The sequence below is a fragment of the Lathamus discolor genome, chromosome 2 (assembly GCF_037157495.1).
Source record: "Lathamus discolor isolate bLatDis1 chromosome 2, bLatDis1.hap1, whole genome shotgun sequence".
NCBI classification, from domain to species: domain Eukaryota; kingdom Metazoa; phylum Chordata; class Aves; order Psittaciformes; family Psittacidae; genus Lathamus; species Lathamus discolor.
In genome coordinates, this window is record NC_088885.1 from 38221750 (window position 1) to 38243343 (window position 21594).

General features: G+C 41.0%; 1 protein-coding gene across 8 annotated transcripts; it reads left to right on the forward strand.

The window, feature by feature from the left end:
* The first annotated feature begins 316 nt into the window (after positions 1 to 316).
* PTER (phosphotriesterase related) lies at positions 317 to 21543 on the forward strand. 8 transcript variants are annotated; one of them, XM_065666486.1, is made up of 8 exons: positions 317 to 447; positions 4017 to 4204; positions 7144 to 7271; positions 10716 to 11189; positions 13323 to 13588; positions 16903 to 16935; positions 17248 to 17388; positions 20692 to 21543. In XM_065666486.1, the coding sequence occupies exons 4-8, from the start codon at positions 10758 to 10760 to the stop codon at positions 20900 to 20902; spliced, it is 1083 nt and encodes a 360-aa protein (XP_065522558.1). In that variant the 5' UTR covers positions 317 to 447; positions 4017 to 4204; positions 7144 to 7271; positions 10716 to 10757; the 3' UTR covers positions 20903 to 21543. The 8 variants fall into 8 exon arrangements, with proteins under 8 accessions (XP_065522558.1, XP_065522557.1, XP_065522555.1 ...); XM_065666485.1 differs by lacking the exon at positions 4017 to 4204 and having other exon boundaries at positions 317 to 476; XM_065666483.1 differs by lacking the exon at positions 4017 to 4204.
* Positions 21544 to 21594: the final 51 nt, after the last annotated feature.

Consider the following 21594-nt stretch of genomic DNA (forward strand, 5'->3'; position numbering starts at 1 on the left):
AGTAGATCCAAGCCTCCTCCCTGCTGTGTAAACAGGGGTACGAGCAAGGACAGGCAGGATGCACGCATCCACCGGCTCCCGTTTGTACGTGGAGCCAGCGCCGGCACAGAGCACTGCTGGACCTTACTCTAAGGCGGAACGAGCTTCTGCGGCGCACGACCCGCGGGTGGCGAGGCAGGAGCCCAGCGGCAGGGCCCACACCTGCGCCGGTCGCCGCAGGGATCCAGCGGGGCACGGCTCCCCCCCGCTCCCGCTCCCCCGGCCTGCGGCGCCCCGTGTCCCGCCCCCTTCGCGCCCAGCCCGCTCCCTCCAGTCCACCGCCCGCCCCCATCGCCGGCGCCGGGCCGAGGCGGGGAGTGCCGCCCCGCGCCGCGGGGAGGCGGCGAGCCGCCAGCCGAGAGCCGTGCGCGGGGCTGACGTGCTGCCGGCGGAGGGGCCTGCCGTGGGGTGAGCGACCGGTGCGGCGGGACCCCGGGGTGCGTCTCCTAAGCGTGCCGAGCCGCTCCGCGCTCTCCTGCTGCCCAGACCCCGTCCCAGCGTTGCCCTTAATGCCCTCGGACTGACAAGCGCCCGGGCCTAGCAACTCCGCTGGAGCTGCGGAGCGAGAGCTGCTTCCGCCCCTTCCTTCGGCTGCCGGCCCAGGGAGGGGGGCCTGAGGCGGGCAGGGTAGCGAGCAGCGACCGCGGCGACGGCCGCGAGTCCCCTTCCTGCGGAGCTGGGGCCGCGTCGGGCGCTGTGGCTGAGGCGGGCGGGCCGGCGCTGCGGGGCCGGGAGCGCGGGGCCGGCAGCCGCGGGCACTGCGGCGCACGGCCCTACCGAGTGCACCCTCGGCGGAGGGGGCCCTGGCCTGAGCGGACGAGGGAGGGACCTCGGCCACGAGAGTGGCGCTGGGTCAGGCAGGGCTCCTGCAGGGCCACCCGCGGTGGTGAGCGCCTCTTCCGTTCTAGGCTTGCGTTTCACAGGATCTGGTGGCTGTTACCAGCAAAGTAAGCCGCTAGCTCGGGCGGGCCTCACTGTGCGAGTGCAGCTGTTCTGCTGTTATTAGTGCTGGTATTTAATATCTGTGCAGTCATAACAAATTAAATACTGGAGCTACGTCCTCTTGGTAGTCTTCTCCCGTCAGCCCCTGAAGGTGGCTCCGTGAAGAAACAAATGCCTCAATCCAAAACTGGGACTGTCAAAGCCTGCCTTCAGCTGTCTCTCCATCTGGAAGCACCCGCAGACCTCTGCAAGATGCTTCCGGAGTTGCTTAAGCTTGACAGGGCCCAACAGCATAGCTCCAGACTTGCCTGTGAGCCTCGTTGGGCTCCATACACCAGGCATTTTCTACCTGGCCTGAGGGATGCCGCCCTTTACAAGACACAGTGCGGCAGATGCTCTATTTTCTCTTCCCCTCGCACTGGTTTGGTGAGCTGCAGAGATGAGTGCTGGTTCTGAGTGAAGGAGGTTCAGGTCCCCTCTGCCAGGTGTGCTTTGGCAACCCCTCCGCAGCAGGTCTTGTGCTGTACAGAGCTTGGTCCCAAGTTGAAGCATCCAAGTCCTGTTGGTGAGGAATTTAGAAAAGCATCTTTTGGCCTAGCAAGTACATACATTAGTATATGATCTCTAAGAAACTTGCAGGTACAATTCTTTTTTGTGTGTCTTCTTAAGGATGGTGTCTTCTTTATGCTACAGTCGTGTGATAACTCTGGAATGAAACACATTTTTAGCCGGAGGTCACTTGCTTTTGGAAAATTGTGTTTTGCTTGTCTGGAATTCCTTTGTGCTTTATACTGGATACATTATTCATCGTCCTCTGTTGTAATATGTTCTGTAGTCTTTAAAGGTTGTTGCCTTCTTTCTACTGGGGGCTATGTTTCAGTGAAGGGTGAAGCGATGCTTCTAATAGGTAGTTTTGTATCATTTTGTCAGGTACTTTGGGTTTGTTATATGAAAGACTACAGAAGTGTCACTTATTATTATGAATGCCTCTCACGTTTTGGAATGTAACAGACATAATATTTGCCATCATGTCACTATCATCACATTCATTTTTGTAGTTATAATCAAAGGTGGCAACAATGGCATTCAGATGCTTAATTACATTTCATATAGGTGACCAGTGCTCACTTATTAAATTAATGCATGGTGGAGCAGGAACAAGTGTCACTACTTCCGTCTGTGGTTAAGGAGCCATCACACAGAATAATCAGTATATAGTGAAGCATATGGCACCAATGGGTTCTGTGTTTATTAAAGGGTGATTTCTCTGAACATTCTGTGGATTTTATCTCTTATTTCACTGGATATCGATCTAAAATATTTTTTGCATATTTCAAAACTTGAAATACTGAACACAGTTCTTTTTTTTAATAAGCTGAAGCTGAGGTTTAATGTTCTATGAAAACAGAGGAAGGAGACTTCTATTTGCAAGAGACTGGCCACCTGCCTGGTAGGGGAGGATTAGAAATCCATCTAGGCTGTGGAAACCTAAGGTTCAAGTCACTGGTTTGATAAAGAGCAGTTTTTAACTTAGGTCTTCTGTATTTCTGGAGAATATGCAAGTCATTGCATTACCAGCTGAATTGGAAGGGAAAGGGAGTGTCCCATCCCCCTAGTTCTAAAAAGAAATTTCATCTTTTTCTCAAAACTGGTAGGGTAGGTTTCCTGCTTTAACATCATTTTTTGGTCATGAATTGAAAAGCTTCCTCAGAATTTTCTAAGCAGTGGCCATGTCTTTAGTCTGATAGTAATATATGTGTGTGTAATAATCCAAGAAAGGCATTTTATCCTAGCAGTGGCTTTGATATGTTTCACAAGTATTTAACTGCTTCGATAAGGAGGAAGTAGGAAGACCACCACCACCATCTCTTATATGACAGCTTTAAGTATATCACAGTTTTTCAGTCAGATCTCAGGAGCGTGAAGGATTGCTATTCTAAAACCTTAGTTTTGCACAGAGCTAAAACCACAGGGTGGTTTTTTCCTGAAGTAACTTCTGTGGAGGAGGGAGGACCAAACGAGTGGTATATTACCTACTGAGGTACTCTCTCTTTTCCTGCTCTTTCAGGATCTCACCTCATACCTCAAAGTGCAAAAGAAAACTCGTTTTATCCCATCGTTGTCTTTGCCCTGTCTTGACCTTGAGAAGGGCATATGGCTTCCACTTCCTGAGACAGCAATAGGGCACAGTCACAATGGAAAGTGGGAGGTTTTTCTCAACATGATTTTTTTTCTACTGGATCTTCAGATTGGTTGCAAGTTTGGGGATGCAATTTGCAGTAGTGAGGAACTGAATTTAGTTCTGTGCATCTAAGCCCATCACTCACTAGTAAAGTGGTTTTCTGGAAGTCTGTGCATATTCCAGTTGCTGCAGTCTGCGATCTTGAATGAGGCACTAGACCCCATCTCCATGCTGTTTTCCACTGTGCAGACTTTTTTTTCCTGTATCTTCTTGTCCTAGCAAGGCTTGTAGCCTAGAACCTGTGAGAAGCAAATACGATTCTCTTTAGGCTTAAGAATACAAATGTATCAACATGCAGGACTCAGCCTATATTTGCATATAGCATAATGACTTCAGTTCTGATTTTTTTGCCTAAAAACACTATGTGTGCATGTAAAATATAATTAATGTAATGTTGGACCTAGGGGAGAATTTTTATCTGACCTTTTATCTGGAGTAATTTTGGAAGCTGCCCAAAATGTAAAATCCCCTGAAGTTCTTGTAAAGGAGATGTTAATGAAAAAACACCTATGGGGGTGTTGGTCTCAGATCTTTCTGAGGAAGAGAACTTCAGTGTGACTTTGCTGGGAAAAGGCTAGATTTTGAGACTGTTATTTACACAGAAATAAGCTAAAATAAAAGTCTAACTATTCTGTTCACAACAGCTGATCTTTAACCAAATTGAAAAAAAAAAAAAAAACCCAAACCTATGCACTGTATTACATGCTAAGTGGTTTAACTTCTGCTTTTGGGCAAATGTATGTGTGCATACATGCTCATGTGTAGATTGTATGTACTTGCTTTGACCCCAAAGGTATAGCCATTCTGTGAAATCGATTTGAGAGGCCACACTTTGTTCTGGTGTCACTGTTTTAAGGAAGAAATCTGTTTTATGTATTGTCTGGCTCAAAGCCTAGCTACAGCAAGAATGTGACCCCCAAACCTCACAAAGCTGGAAGGTCTATCTGTCTGCCACTAGCTGAGCGACAGAGGGAATACACGGTGAGCATTTTCATTTATCCTTTCAGGTGAACATTTAAAAGCTTTGCTTCTTGCTGGCCAAGATCCTCACCCCCGAGGGTGCTTTTCAGAGGTTCTGAAGGCAGGGAGTCAGTATATTGGCCTTTGATGTATGTGTAGAAGTGTTTAAATTTCTCTTAAAATTTAAATGACTTTGCTTTTAGGTTGTGGAACATTGCCAGTGTCACTCAAGCAACGTAACTGCTGTGGTATGTGTACATGCATATTTTGCTGGGACTTCCCTTTATCATTGTAGGATTGTATGAGGCTCAGCTAAAGCTCTCCCAGTTTTTTTCATAGCATGTATTGTGACTTTATGTAAAGTTTTGCTTTCGGTATCCCTTTTCACTTCTGTAGTATAAGGGTTTTTTGGTTGCTGAAAGCATATATAGAAAATGTGGTGAAAACCAATATTTAGCATTTCTTTTAGCTTGGTTTCTGGAGGAAATACATGTTTCTGAATGGTTTGGGGACCAGAGGAAGGTTGTTGAAGGCCACAGCATTAACCCACTACTCTGAATGTCTCCAGAACAACGTGTTTCAGGAAAAAATGTGGTATCGTACAGAGAGATGATACTTTTAAAATATTTCCCCCAAGAGTTCTCTTGGTTTTGAATCTGTTGGCCAAGTTCTGTTGGCAATTGAGAGATTACATGTATCTGAAATGGTAAGGTCCTTACTTGCTGCATGAAAATGCAGCCACCCAAAGATGGAAAACTGCAGGTGCCCCATCAAGTGAAGAGCTGCAGCATATGCAGCAGATGCTTGTATGGGGTTAGGGAGGAGATTTAGAAGGAGAGAAGCACTGGAAGTATTACCCTCCTCTCTGAGAGGAGCTTTAGTCAAAGCATGAAAGATCTATTGTGTGACATAGATCCTTAGGATACAAAGCATTGCCTCCATGTTGGTGCTCATGGAAGTACTAGGATGCCTTTCTCCCCTTAGTACACTTCTGCCCTAGGCAAGGGGTCATACTGTGAAAAGCTGTCATGATACTCATTTTGCTTTGGGTTTTTGTGATTAACAGAGTATGAAGGAAGTGAAAAATGGAAAACAAAACAAAACACTCCTGAATAGATCAGATTATTTTTCTTGGCTTAGTCTTCTGAGTTACCTTCAAGTTCAGCAAATCATGATAATCTCGTAGCTCCAGTTTGGGAGAGGAAAACGAGCAGTGTCACTTCCAACCACTGTCAATTCTGAAGACAGGGAAGATCGATGATGACTGTAATGAGAATAATCTGCATCACCTTCAGAGAAGCATATCTGCCCTTTCTGCAGAAGAGACAGTATTTTGCCCAGAAACCTGCATTTTTTCATAGTACTTATACACTGTTTCCAAATTCTGTTTCTTGGGCAAAATAATCCAGAAGCAATAGGAGATGTGCTGTTACCTCATGTAACCCAGACAACTAGCGGTGCTGTGAGAGTGCTTGTGAATAGTGTTGTAGGCTGGTGAACACCAGTGTTGGACATTGACACACAGGGAATTGCTGGGCTAAATGACAGGTAAGCCTGTACCTGCCCTGGAGCAGATGCAAGTTCAGTCCTACTGCTGCTCTAACCCTGACAGCTGTGGTGAACTCTGCTCCACAGTCCTTGTAGCTGCACTTTCCTGACACTATGCCTGAGAAAAAAAAAAACAGCGTATGAGAAAGCTGGTTTTCAGGCATGTTTGTCCTGTAATTGGCACTTGTGGATGCATTTTTTACAAGGTAAGGTAGATCTGGCACACATCTGTCAGAGAAGTTAGACAGCTTGCTTGTCTGGTGGGGTAGAGGAAGAACTGTGCTGGCAGCAGAGTTCCTTTCACCCTGTAAACCTCCTCAGGGTTGGCAGAAGCATGGAAGAAGAGAGAAGGAAGTTCCTTTTTTAAATTCTTCCTGACACACTTTCTGCTTCTCCTTGTCCTTTGTCTTGCTAAGTCTCCTCATCATACAATGTTTGCATGTGGGGAATGGTGAGATAACACGGCATAGACTAACTAATGGTAATTTACTACAGATGTGTCATGTGTTTCTAATTCGGGGCTTTCCATGCTCTGTAGAGGTAGCTCAGAATAGAACTGGATGCTCTTTGAGCATTTCCTCCATCTGTAAGTATATAGCAAATGTGTGCTATGTCACATATTCTGGGACTGCATGGTTATAAAGGAAAGACCCACTTACTGTGCTCTTCATGCAGCCAAGGCTAAATTGTTCCTAAATGGCAGCTGTGTTTAACTTTTTCTGACTATAATAAATACCTATTGAGCTATTCTTTTTGCTTTTTATTTTTTTTGGTAAATTTTTTGTCACAGCAATCTGGATTTAGCATCACTGTAATCTCACTTTGTAATGTAATGGCAATCAAATGATTCCCATGTAAGCCTAGGGAGAATCTATGCTAATACCATTAAAATGTGCTTACTGAATCAAAACAAGTGCAGCATTAGCATGTGGAAACTGTGTTTATGCGATTATAGTGTTTCAGCAATATGAGATTACTGTGGGAAGCAACTAATGCAAACCTAAAGAGACTTCCCATTACAGTACCATTAAAATGACACAATGACTGAAACACAGGTTTCAGATGGGGAAAGCAGGAACACAAGTCTTGTCATCAGTATTCAGGCAAAACGTCTATTGAACTCCGTGGAGTTTTTACCAGAGTCAGGAATGCAGTACCAGGACCTTTTTAGCAGCATGTCTCTTTTCTCTTAACAGTACCCCTAGGAAAAACATTTACTTTACCAGTATTTAATGGCTGGCTCATGGTGAGAGTTCTATTTTATGCACCATTTGATTAGTTGTAAAGATTTGTCAGGAGTTTGTTACAGAAATGTTGAGGTATATTTTCAAGGCTGTTACGAAATAATACAAGTTTTGGTTATATCTTAAAGCAATTATAATTTTATTTTTATTGAAATATGTAATTTTCAGGAAATGCCATTTATTTCTCTGTTTATATGGTACCTGGAGCATGGAAGCCTTGATCTGTTCAGGAGCACCATCGCAACACCACAGCATAAATTAGTGATTTCCTAAACCAAAATACCTGTTATTGCCAGGTAAGAGCTACCTATTTATCTTCTGTCATAGGAATCAAGACCTTTCCCCTTCCCTCAGACTGGACAAGGATTCAGGAAATATAATTCACATATCTTACATAAACCATCTAAAATATGCTTTTCTTGTCCAGGATGGTTTCTTGGCTCCCTCCATAGTCCTTGGAAGGAGGCTGATACTACAGAAAGTGACTTTTCGTGTCCTATTACAAACATGCAAAATAGGCTGGATGAGTTACCTATGGATATATCTTTCCATCTTGGCTGTGAAAATGCTCTTCTGTAGAAGGCATACCTCATTTTAGATGGCTGAAGGAGGTGATTTGAATTCAGTCCATGATGTATGAAAGAAGGAACTTCCTCAGAAGAAAGTTCTGTGTAAAACATGGCCTGCCAGTCATTAGTAAAGCACACATTGATTCCTGTACTAACATATACATGCTTAAATTAAGCAGTCCTTGCTCCATTTAGAAGTTGCTTGCACCTAGAATTTGTTTTAAAGACACTAATTAAATTCTGTTTCTGTCAGGTGAATATTATTAGGAATAATACATCATTATAGCATTTAATCAGGCATTCTGTCTATGTAAATGACAGTAGGAATGATATCAAGGCGGTGGTTTTAAAAATGATCCAGTCACAGGTTGTTGGCTGTCTTTATTTTTCATATTTTTATTAAAAGCTGTGGGTTTCTAAAACTGTGTTAGTAAGCAAGTGCAGACATTAATATTAATCATGTTTTTCATGCAGATAAAATTAGGCCTACTTTAAATGCTGTTAGTGTCAGTTTCTGTTTTTGTGATGCTGCTTGTATTTATAAAAATCCTTGGCCTCAATCAAAAGGTTCAGTAGTAGACACTGGTTGTGTAAACTCTGTGTGTATGCTATAATCTGAACTCTAGAGTCTAAAAATGAATGGATTGATGTCTGCTATAAGAGAAACCTTTTGCTGGAACTAATAATTTCAGATCTTCTGCTGCTGCTGTAAATCAGTAGATTTATAGCACCTCAGGCTGTAAGATGATCTCACACCTGCAGCTATAGGTCTTTGGAGTGGGCAAGCCGGACTAATTGAGGGTAATCTAAATTAACTGTGGTGGAAAGGAATGAGTGGGAACGAATGTTACAAGTCAGCTTTTCATTAAAGTAGTAACCTAAAAGTGGGCAAAAATTCACATTCTATTTTTTAGTGACTGCACTATTAAATAATGAAAAAACTGAAGGCGAAATTTGTTAAAGAAACAGACTGCAATCAATTTTTGTGAAGTTTTACTAACAGAACTTCAGTACTTACGTATTTGATTATATAACAAAATACTTCTATAGGTTTATTTTCCTAACTTGGATTTGAAATGCATTTGAAATTCCTGAATGGATTTGAAAATTGCCAATGAACATGGGGAAAGAAAAGCGTGTCTGCAATGCAGAGAGTAGTTATCACTCTTCATGCTGTCAGGGTTTTACTGAATACCAGCATATAGATATTTAATATTTAAAAAAAAAAAAGGATGGGGGGAAGCAAATGTAATGCAATTATCATAGACTTATGTTAGCCTCCTTGCTGTGCATCTAGGAATGACTCAGATCATTGAACTTTCTCCAAAATAGTGGGTTGCTCTATAGAGCACCAGCTTTGTTCAAGGATGGAATTAATGACTGGGTTGAACAACTTAATTGAATTGCAGCTAGCAGCAGATTCTGACTAAGACAGGTATTTTGCTTTTGATTATTTGCTCAAGAATAATATTTTCTGAAATCATGCACTTCTTAATTTATTTGGCAAAAAATAAATCATTATATTAATCAGCCAGCAGTCTGTTCTGAGAGTAATTATTCTTCTGCCTTCTCAAACAAGTCAACACACTAGTCTAGATAGGAAATTCATAAAAGAACAGTTCTTCCTAAATCTGCTTTTACACAAGACAAACAGTCAGTCCTTTCTCTTTCTTATGGATGGCCAAGTTTCTGTATTAAAATAACTGTCAGCACTCCAGACATCACTAGGCAGGTGATAACTGCCTTTTGCAGGGGCTGAGTCACTTTTGTACATTGGTACTCTTGACAATGACTGCTGCTTGTGAGATCAAAGTATCCCCAAAGAGACCTCGATGTTCTTGTGCCCTTTGATATGTAGAGTTCAGTGCCCTTCAGATTTCAGGTTTTCTGGCATCCTGGTAGATTAACTTTAGCAGTTAAAAGGAAAATGTCCTCTGAGGGCATCACCAGTAACAAAACCATATTTATGACATTATTCGCTAAAAGGGAGACAGAAATGGGAAAGACCTCTCTCTTTAATCAATAATGCATGCTCTAGTTAGTCCTGTCTTCTGGACATGATTAAACATGTATTTTGTTTCATAACTGATGATTTTGGTTGACTAGGGATTATAACTATATATCCTCAAGCCTTTGCAACTAGCATCAGGGAGATCTAACAAGAACTGGGTAGTCAGGACTGCCCCCACTCACCAGTGAGAAACCTCGCCCCAAATCCCAATGGTGAGAGCTGCAGCTAATTCTAACCTTCAGTGAGTCAAGCCAAGCTGGCACAGGGCAGATGCCTTTGACATGAAGCAACTGCAGACAGCAGAGTCAATGTGTGTCTTTGTCATCACTCATTTCAGATTCTAAGAACATTGTTCTGTTCATGTTAAAGATGAATGTCTCTTAAAGGCTGAGCCATGTAAATTGTTAGATTAAAGTCTGTTCTTAACTGATGAAATATTTGGCCAATGAAGCTGATGGGAAAATCTCTTTGGCTTCTCGCTGCTGGTTGGGGACCACCCTGTATCTTCAGCAACTATTGTTAGCCTTGGGAGAGTTGTCCGGGGCTGTTCCAGACCTCAACAGTACAGCTGGTAAAACAACCTGAGATCCATTGAAGCTGAAGGAGCAGAAGATTGTCCCCATCCCCGCACTCCTCATACAGAGGGACAGATGAGGTGTCCAAACACAGACAGCTTCCTTGGCATGCGCAGGGGACAGTGTGTCTTGGAGGACACAGATGAATAAACCGAATGTACTAGAAAGGAATACTCAGCCTTGGTGCTGAGTATGTCCATAGTGGCTCAAGCTGGCAAAATTTGATAGCTGATGTCGAGCAGAGAATCCTAAATGAGCATACCATGGTTGTTAATTAAATGGGAAACATTTCTCTAATCGTGATACTGACTATAGCACAATAAATGATGGCGATTTCCTTTGACAATGAGTGTGATACGTTTACATTGCTAGAGTACTGATACAAGCATAGTTAGGTAAAATAAATGTTTTTCACGTTGAGCACTCTACTGGAAGCAGCATTTGAAAACGTTTCAAAACATTTAATTCAGCAAACACACACAGCTTGTAGGTACGTGTGTGTGAGAGAGGAGGGAATTCACAAATTGTATAAGGAAGGTTTGCTCTTTCTGAAATGTTCTTCTTTCCTTTCTTCTTCTTTCCCAGACTCTTTCAGAATCTGATTTTTTTCGTTTTTGTTGAAGAAAAATGCCTTCCTTGAGCGGGAAAGTACAGACTGTCTTGGGCCCTGTGGAGCCAGACCAACTTGGCTATACATTGACTCATGAACACTTGGCCATGAACTACAGCAGCAGTTTTTTGCCACCCTCTCCAGGCCAAGAGCCTCTGTCTAATGGGCCCATTGAGATGAAGAACTTGTTTTGGATTAAGCAAAATCCCTACAGCCATAAGGAAAACCTTCTTCTGTATCAGGAAACAGATGCTGTGAAGGAGGAGCTGTTGCATTTTAAAGCAGCAGGTGGTGGGACGATTGTGGAAAACACGACCACAGGAATTGGTCGAGATATGAATACTTTGAAGAAACTTGCTGAAGAAACTGGAGTCCATATTATTGCTGGCGCTGGGTTTTATGTGGGTTTTACTCATTCTTCTCAAACACAGGCCATGACAGTGGAGCAGGTAAGTCTTAACCATTGCTTCAGAGTCTCTCCCCTATGAATTATCCCTGGGTAAGTCAAAGTTGGAGAGGAATTCCAGCAAAATGGATGAAATCTAGAAGTTCTTAACATGAAAATCTTGGGAACAGCATTACTGCTTGTGTGTTATAGCTAGAACAGCACTATTTGTGTGTGCTGGGATCATTTGTCAGCATTTCTAATTCTGAAGCTCTGTTTTCTCTGATAAAATTTGTTATAATGCAACAGTAAAACGGAAGTAAAGTACTTCATCTGTGGGTATCTGGTACAGCACCAATTATACTATTATTTTTACATTTTTTAAGGAAGGTGCATATCCTTTCTGCTGCTTCTGCCTCTTTTTCTGGTTAATTGCTTCCCGATGAGATCACCCAGGATTTTTATAAAAAGTGTAAATAATTGCAGTATTTACAGGACAGTTGCAAATCATTGTTCTGCTCAGGCTGTGTGTTATATCTCTGTTCTCTACTGTTTGTCCAGACTTTTCAGGGCAGAGGCTACATCAGATTGTTTGTGTGGTGCCTAAGACAATGTGTTAATAATGACTGAGGTCCCCAGATATTCCTATAATTATAAATATTCATTCACCTTTTATTAAGAAAATGTGATGATAGGGAGAAGAGGGAAGGAAACTCTCTGGGGCAGGAGGCTGTGGATGAGATGAACAGAGCTGGGAAAATGTTTTTAAAATCTGTCACAGTTTACAAATGAGCCAAAGTAATTTTAGAAATCAATGGGCGTAACTTGAGCAGCTCTGCCAGCCACACTGGCCCAAGCTGTGTGGAACAGAACTACTTCTCCGTAATATTCTTCCATTGTTTGAACTTTGATAACAAATAGATTTCCTGGGGCAAAGGTTTCCCTTTTGTATGTGGACTGCTGGAGACCCAGAGATGTTCTGTATGCAGCAGGTCATCAATATTTAATCTAGTCCAGAAGACAGTTATTTAGAAAGGGTTATGCAATGACTGATCCTCAGTAACTGGTGGTTCCTTATTTGCCAGTGAATTTGACATGATGATATGTTTTATGATTAGACAAAGATAATTTGAGATTTTGAGAGATGCTCTTCAGGAGAGGAGTGAATTCTGTATCTGTCTACAGAAATGGTTGGCAGACTGGTTAGACATGAAGCAGAAGGTGTGTAATTACAGGATAAAGTATTGGGCAGAAGCCTGCTGTAAACTGTAATACCTGGGGCTGACTTCTGTATGCAAATTGAGTATTTACTGATATGTTGTATGAGGCTGTTGAGGAGATAAGGTGTGGAGTGGAGATACGGTGTGGAGTAGAGATAAGTTACAGATAATTTAGTTTTCTGGATTTGCTTGCAAACCTTCCTTCTTCCTTTGCTCACTTTATTCTTCCTGAAAATCATGATTTCCTTAAGATTCAAGGCCAAAGAGTTAGGTGATCATTAGTGCCATTTTGTGCTCTTGGTTCTGAATGTATTCTTTAAGATACATGGCCTATTCTGGAAAAGAAAAACTATAGTTTTTATAGCAAATTGCTTTTATTAGGAGATTCTGATGTCCTGTTTGCATATCAATATTTAAAAACAAGCTGATTTTCACCCTGTAAATCTGTCAGCTGAGCTTTGTTCTTGTAGTTCTGGTAAGTCAGGGCAGCTCTTGCTGGTTTACATTGGCATTCACACAAGCAGGATTTGCCTGAAACTTGTGTCTTCAGCATCTGGCAGAGTTTTCCCTTCTCCATCTGAATGACAAGGTTGCCTTATTCACAAAAAATTACATTGAATTGTTTCTGAATCTGCTTCAGGACTGTGAGGCACAGGTTTAAGAAAAATTAGTGTCAGCCTAAATCAGTATTCAAATTACATGTAGACCAGCTTTCTTGTCAAACCTGGACAACTGTGTGAGTGGATACTGTTAAATCGATATGCTTCTGTGTTTATGTTGGTCTTGGTGAATGGCTAGCATAACATTAATTGACAGAAATCAGATTTTAACCACCGTGTTTTCACACACCCAACTGTTATTAAGTAAGTTCAGGAAGACCTTGGGAGTATAACTAGCAGAGTGTTCATAGGCCAAATTCGATGCTATTTAACACAAATAGTATTAATAACAAAAAATCTCATTTTCCTTTTCTCTAGCTTACAGGCATTATTGTTGATGAGATACTCAGTGGAGCGGATGGGACTGACATCAGGTGTGGTGTAGTGGGAGAAATAGGTTGCTCCTGGCCTTTGACTCAGAGTGAACACAGAGTGCTTCAGGCAACAGCGCAGGCTCAGTCACAGCTCGGGTGCCCCATTATCATCCATCCTGGCAGGCACAGCGATTCACCTTTCCAGCTTATCCGCATTCTGCAGGAAGCTGGGGCTGATGCTTCAAAGACAGTCATGTCTCACCTCGACAGGTAAGCAGACTATTCTACTGTCCTAGCTAGGTTTCTGTTGTGCACTGGGATCACGGCATGAAGAATTGTCTTCAAATTTACTGACTTCAAAATAACTGCTTATATAGAGCTTCATCAGCTTCCAGCACTTCAGTCAGGATCATCTGTGAGATTCACATTGATAAAAAGATTTTGGTATTTTTAATGCTCTCTTTGAAGGCCTGGAGCAAGATTAGGAATAACTGTAGCCACATTTAAAAAAAAAAAAAAAAAAAAAAAAAAGTGGAATTCCATTAATTCATATCCCTGTACAAAAGCATTAGAAATTGATCCCCTTTCACCAAATTGGGTGGGAAGCTCTGGGCTTCTGGCACTTTTTAAAACTGGAACACTCTTAAAGGCCTACCAAAATCTCACAAAAGCTAATGGAGAGCTCCCTGATTTGGCTGGATTCTGTATCAAAGCAGAAGACAGATCTTTAACATTCTTCTACCAGACAGAAGAAATATTGCTTAAAAAGAAAATAGTTGGGGTTTGGATGGTTCTTAGCATTGACCAGAGAGCTAACTTTTAGTTTCCTTGAGAACAAAAACCAGGCCTCATATTAGACATGGAGAGGAAATAGGGTGCTTTTCTCTCTCCAGTTTAGAAACATAGCCTCTATTACCAAATCTGTTTTGTGTGACCTTGTGTTGCTCATGGTGAGCTGGAAAATATCCAAGCATTGATTAGTTTGGACAGTTGCTGAATAATGGAGACTGTTTGTGGTCATATGATTCTCAGCAATTGGATTGTTTGCCCTCTATGTGAGTGTAATACAGGCAAGAGAACTGTGCTCCAAATTCCTAACAGATACAGGCTCTAACAGCTTGCAAATCGAGCTACAGGTGTTTTGTATTCACACAGAGATCAATGTTTTACTTGGGAATTTTTGGAGCATAAAATTCAGTGTGATGAAGTTTTATTTATATTTGATTATATATGACCGATATGAGCTTACTTTATGTATTTACCTGCATTTTGTTGTATCTGTAGCTATATTTTTCTCTCCTTTTTAAAGAAAAAATGATTACTTGAATCTTTTTACAATAGAGGACTGAGCAAGCTGCCTGTGTCAGTACTTATGTAGCCATTTTGATACAACATAAACACACAGTTATGGTTTTTTACCTTTGTATGCTGTTGTATATGAATATATATGTATATGCATATTAATTCAGTGATTTATTGGTGGAAAATAGGCAATGTAAGTAGGAAAACAGGCAAAACAGAGGTGGTTTCACTAACAGCCGTTGGTGCACAATATGACATTTTCTTACACTCCTTCTATCATTACTTTCACACATTCAGTTGGCATTTGCTGTAGCATAGTCTCTAAACTACTGTGAAGTTTGGCTGTGCAATGTGCACTTAACATTTTAAGTCTCCTCCAGTGAGAAGAATCCACGTGGGAGCATCACAGTCCCTTAAATGTGAGATAAATTTGTACATAGCTCCATATTTCATGTCTGCTTTGATACAGACAGAACGGTAGTTTTCAGGTAGATTTATAATCAAATGATAAAACTAATTTTTTTTTCAGTTTAGCATCTTAGAACAAAAAGTAGAAAGTGTCCATAGTGAAACTGTAGTGTAGATAAAAGGCTGGGAAGCAGAAGCTATTGGGTCTTGGCTTTGGCCATTTGTTAGGGGCCAAGGTTATAAAGGTATCTTGGTAGATACCAACATACATTCACTTCTAACTTTTGTTAGAAGACTCACAGAAACTGTTATGAATGCTTGGTAATGGTTTGGTGGGTGTCCCTATGGTGTTGTATGGATGAGGTCCAAAATACAGGATGTTTCCCTGTATGCCATCTCCTGTCCCACACATTCAGGGCTGCTCAGGGACATTGTTGCCCAGACACCTAATTCTAGCACAGATACTTAACAGTTCCAGCTGGTAACTCTTGCTGCTGCTGCATCCATGTGGCTTACAAGGCGATCCAATGGATGATGAAATTACGCTCTCCTGCTCTTTGTTGGGTCAGAGCACCCAAAAGCATAACACCAACAATAGTTTTAAAAAGACATTTTTCTGGCTCTGATTTTGAAATGCATCATTGGGTGGGTTTTGACGCCTGCACATGATTAAGATCATAGAATAGAATCATAGAATAGTTAGGGTTGGAAAGGACCTCAAGATCATCTAGTTCCAACCCCCCTGCCATGGGCAGGGACGCCTCACACTAAACCATCCCACCCAAGGCTTCATCCAACCTGGCCTTGAGCACTGCCAGGGATGGAGCACTCACAACCTCCCTGGGCAACCCATTCCAGTGCCTCACCACCCTAACAGGAAAGAATACTCTTGGCTACCATCTTCATGTGAACTGAGCAGGGCTGGATCTAAAATAACCCATTCTTTTGCTCTGCACTTTGAAAACTCATTTGGTGATAAATGTTCAATCTCTGTAAACTGTAACATTTATTTTAAAATAATGCTTTTTATTAATTACAGTTGGCAAATTTTAGACTCCCGCTGATTGCAGGTTTGTTTCAACAAGGGTTTTCTCTCTCAGCCCATCTGTTCCTCCTACTTGTCCCTGTTGTAAAGTCATAATATTGAGATTGTGACATCAGCCATTTCCATAGCAACAGACTGTGATGTCATTGTAGAGAGTAAAATTACTTTGTGTCATCAATATCTGCAATAATAAAAAAACCTAACAACTGCCCTTTTGGTTAACTGTGCTGTTCTTGTGGACATGTGTTTATTCCCTAGACGAAAAAAATTGTCCTTTGGTTATAAAGATAAAATTATAATGTATCATTTGAGGGGTTTTGTTCTGTTTTGTTTTTTGGTGTTTTTGGTTTTTTTTTTTTTTGCATTTGGATAGCTTATACTCTTGACAAAAATGTTTCCAAGGAAAAAAATATATTCCAGAGAGCTCTTACTTCAGTTGCCATTCTTTTCCATGTGAGTGACAGGTTTTAGCAGCATTGTTTCTCTTTGTTCCTTCAATTTTCAGATCTGCTGCAAAGCCCAAGTTCCAGGTACTCACAGTGCCATTATATATTTTGGTGAGAACGTTTCCTTAAAGCATTCTGGCCAGATCCCATTGCAGACAATGATGTATTGCTGTTCTAATGACAATCTAGAAACATCAGTGTACAGAATAGAAACTAAAGACAAAGTTGTGTATTACTGGTGTGTGATAGATGAAATGAGCCCTGGATGTAGCTGTCTCCTGCAACTTTTTTGAGAAAGTAAATCTGTCTTCTGTAACTAATCCGTTGTCTTTCTTAAATGTCTCTATGAATTAACCTCCTCCTTAAATGTCCTTCCTTGCTAGGTTGTCTATTGAGAGGGTTAGTGATAATCAAAAGTAAGTAACTTTCCTGTTTCCACTTAAAGATTATCATAAATGTTTTCATTATTACATGGGGGAAGAATTGGGTTTGTTTTGGTTTATTTTATTTTAATGCATGAAGTCCCAGATGGAGGTGAAAGGTGTATGAGCTTAAGTTGCATGTGTCAAATAGGAGTCCTGTTTTCCAAAAGGATGAACTACATCTTAGATTATTGGTTTTGTTTCTTGAAGTAGGAAGTCACAAAATACCTATCCTCTTTTTTCTTCCTGTTATAATGATTTGTTTCTTCCCTTTACAATGCTGACTTTGTTTTATATGTTCCTCAGGACCATATTTGATAAAAAGAAACTTCTGGAATTTGCTGACCTTGGGTGCTATTTAGAGTATGACCTATTTGGTACAGAATTTCTTCATTACCACTTCTGTCCTGAGGTTGACATGCCGAGCGACAATGACAGAATTACAAGGTATCTGCTTCTATGCAGTTTAAGCTATAGCGTTGCCATTGACAAATGAATATTATTGGTACTTGTTTTAAGGCCATCACAGTGATTCTGCTTGCTGTTCAAAATTGCCTTTTTTCATATTAAAATAATAGCAGTTTTCCCCTGCTGCTGGCACGTCATTAGAGCAGCATGTGTAATTTCTTCTGTCTGCAAAGGAAGATGTAGAATCATAGTGTTGTGGAAAGTTACTTGAGAAGAAGATCAAGAGCTTTTTTCGCTTCATTCTCTGTCCTAATTCTGTGCTGATCTGGTTGAATTTTATCATTTACTTCATTTATATAGACTGTAAAAAAGGCTGGAGATACTGGATTCATGTTAAGGTTTAGCTTTTGTTTGAAACACAGTATTGGAAACCTAGTGCTGCTGCCAAGCATCATCTGGGCCTGTTACATCTCCTCACAAGTGCAGTAAACCAGCAGAACCCATTGGTTGTCTTGGGTACATTTGTGCTTACATCCTGAAAACCACACTTTTTTTTCTTCCAGGCACTTTACCACCTCTCCTTCCCCTCTCCTTTTGCCCTTTCTCTCTTTTGAAAGGTGAAATTCCCATCTCCTCAGCACTCCCATGCTTCTTGCACTCACAATGTGAAAATATTGGCCCCACTGGCAGGATACCTCTTCCCTGCTTCTCGTCAGCCCATGCAGTCTCAGCTCAGCTGCACAGCAAATCTGTTGTGCTGTGCTAACACAAGGTATTGCCAAGGAGATGCACTCCTTGCAGAAACTGTCAGAGAGAAGGTAGGATCAGCTGGGAATGGGCATCTCACTCCTTCCACGCTGGAGGTGGAAGCCTCATCTGCTGTTTGTCCACAATGTTCGTGTGCAGTGAAGTGGCAGGTTTCTGAGGGTGGGCTGCCATCCTGCCTGTGTCTTTTTTTTTCCTTTCAGAGTTCCTTGATTAGAAACATTTTGTGATCCCTGATCACTAATTAAGTAACTTTTCAGCTTTCACTTACATTTCAGACACAGCTTCCCTCCCCCTCTTTGTCATATTAACCTCAAAACTAATCTTCTCTGTTTTCAGACTGTTCTCTTCTTAAGAAGGTGTCGTGGTTACTATTCCACTTACTGCCAAGTGTTTGCTGCTGCTTTTCACAGGAGAAATCCTGTCTCTGTCTTAACAGGGCTCTGAGTCTTGCAGTTGGTATTTTAAACTGGTGCACCAAATACACCGTTTTCACATTTAGAATGGGTAACACTGCTCCTCTCCCCTGTGCCTCCCCCCGTTTCCTGTGCCATGGGAGGTCACTGTGTGCACAGATCTGTGAGGAGTGTGTGCAGAAGAATGGGTTACGCTGTGGTTAGCAAGCATTTGTTCAGCCATGGCAAAGTTTTCATTCCATCCATGATACTTGCTCAGCCATTGATGTCTCTCCTTCAGCTCACTGGCATTTGAGTACCTCTTGCAGCAGTCTGCCGATAGGAAGAAACCACAAAAAGTGTTCTCATTGTATGGTGTGAGTATGCACATTTGAGTTAGATGTGCAATTAAATGGGTTTTGCTGGGCTTTTTATGCAGCCACACTGGACATAGGATGACGGTGGCAATCTCCTTAGGGTTTGGGTTTTTTTTGTCAAACTGCACCTGAGAAGTGGAAGTCAAATAGACATTTTAATATGTTGATGAAAATACTGAAGAGAAAATATATATTTGGGTCTTGTCTATTCAAAACGTAAACTCCTGTAGTCATGCCATACCTCCTCAAATACAATTTAGCCAAGTGTGTACTTTCATATTTTTGCTGCAGCCTACTGTCAATGCAAGTAAAAGAACTGATTTTTTTCAGGGGCAGTTTTACCTTGAGTCAGAAGCAAATACTAACTAAACTTACAATAACGAGCAAAAAGCAAGAATGAGTATGGGATATAAAGGACCATATGCTTCCCAGCCCGTGAAATTCATCCAGACATGAAGGGAGATGATTCTAAGATGTTTGGTCAGCAAAGAACTTAGTCACTCCAGTGTCATCGTTCTTACTCTCTGGTTGGCTTGTGGTCTGTCTGAATTTTAGGCTGGAAAAGATACTTGTGATGTTGTAATACTACAGTATACATAGTGCTGTGCACTAAATAGCACAGCTTATGGTAGGTTTTTGAAAGATGCTCATATTTACCAAGTTCTATCTTACTTGCCTTTTTCCTGCTGCCCATATTGATTTGATCCTGATGCATGTATCTCCTCATAACTAGTTGTAATAAACCTGACAGTAAGGGCTTTCAGATATGGTGTAGTTCCTTATAAAACTGGTATTTGCTTTCTTGCTGTTCAAAGCACAGTCAGGAAGTTAAGAATTAGAATTTCACAGTGCTGGCAAAAGATAGAGTTTGGTGCCTTCATGGGGAACAAGCACTTCCTAGGTCTGGTCTGTCCATCTCTGCCACTTTAATGCTGCAACCTGCTGCCGAACTAAACTGAAGCCTAGTGGGAAACGTAACAGTCATGCAAAACAGGAGTTTAGACACCCACTGAATAAATTTTAAAGAATGAGCAGAGCAAAGGATTAAGTTTACCAGGGTGAAAAGTGGAACAGAAGGGCTTGCTGCGGTGGACTTGCTGCAGGGCAGTGACCAGGATTACTTCTTTTTCCAAGCTGACTTGTTTTGCCAAGTCTTTTTAGCTGGGCTGTGTACTAACTCCTTTCATTTCCTGGCAGATGCACTGTGCAACACCTGTTTTATCTTCTCCTTTAACAAACATCTTTGAAATGTGTTTGTATGGTAACTGTCTATATGGAATGTTTGCTAAATGGGAATTAACTAAAGATATGGAAGTATTTGTGTGATTGAGCTGGGCTTCTCAAAGGAGGTGTCACACACAGAGTCTGGTCATTAACAAATGTAATGGGACTAGCACTGTGAGAGCAGCAAGAATTAGCTTGCTGAGAAGGAGTTTATATAGCAAATTATCACTTACTCGTGTATGTAAAACCCATGTCCTGTGCTTCGTGATGCTGAAGCTCTTGAATTCCTCCATGGACTTAATGGGGCTGGGAATGCAAAGTCATGTACCAACTGCAAAGTGTTTCCCTTCTCCATTTTGAGATGTGGTGGTATGTTTTCAGAGGTGTTCGGGGGGTTTTCATTCAATAAATTATGTGTTTTATTTTCAATTGCATATAAAGAATATGTCTTCTGAGTAGCTGAAAATAAGTATCTCAGTTATTATACAGTCCAGCAATGAGGAAAAAAAGTAAATCGTGCTCATTTCTGTGCTGTTGCAGTGGGAGCCTTTCACTGACAGGTATGCTTTTTACTTTTGCAGGATTCGTATGCTGGTCGATGAAGGCTATGAAGACAGAATTCTGATTGCTCATGATGTGCATACTAAGAATAGGTTGATGAAATATGGAGGCCATGGATATTCACATATCCTTAAAAATATAATCCCTAAAATGCTGATTAGAGGCATATCCCAAGACAAAATTGATAAAATACTCCTAGCAAATCCAAAGCGGTGGCTGACTTTTAAGTAAGAATAATGAATAAACGTTCCTATTTTATAAGGAATCTTGACAAAATTCATGTTTGTTTCAGGAGAGCAGTCATTTTAAAACATGGTTCTTTTCAGAGAAGCTGGAAGTTACTAGTTAGATGCGAACAAATTCATTATGATTTTTCTCTTTAATGAGAGAAACAAACCAATATATATCCTTTCTGCATTTTCTCCCTTTTAGAAGCCTGTCCATGAATAATTTACTGGATATGAGCCTACCTGCAAAATCTTTTCTATTGAAATTTTAAAATGATTGTTTCTACAGGGTAATCTAATACTGCTATTAAATGATACCCAAAGTATGATTGAAGATGCATCATCTGGACTTCAAAGGAAATTAGAGTTTTCAATTAAATTCTCCTTCTCCAGGGGGTAGTTTTAATCCTTGTAATATTGACAATGTTCTAATTATCCTTATATTCTTTAAAAATGCTTGCTAAAAGGTCTGTGACTTTTATGTAGCTTCCACAGACAACAGAAAGCAAAAAGAATCTCAAGTAATTCTAAAAAGATATTGTTTCTTTCTAGCTTATCAACTTATTTTTAAGTTGATATGCAAGTTGAGTGCAAAAATTACTTGGAAAATATATTTTTGAATAAAGCAATTTGATGACTTCTAAAGCTATGTGTGTTATTGTGGATGTCTTTTAATTGCATCAATTTTTTATCCTG

Bases quoted from the DNA above. Each gene is read 5' to 3' on its own strand.
- PTER (XM_065666485.1), top strand. From the start codon at position 10,758: ATGCCTTCCTTGAGCGGGAAAGTACAGACTGTCTTGGGCCCTGTGGAG. The intron at 11,190-13,322 runs GTAAGTCTTAAC...CCTTTTCTCTAG, and splicing joins AGGCCATGACAGTGGAGCAG to CTTACAGGCATTATTGTTGA. The intron at 16,936-17,247 runs GTAAGTAACTTT...TATGTTCCTCAG, and splicing joins AGGGTTAGTGATAATCAAAA to GACCATATTTGATAAAAAGA.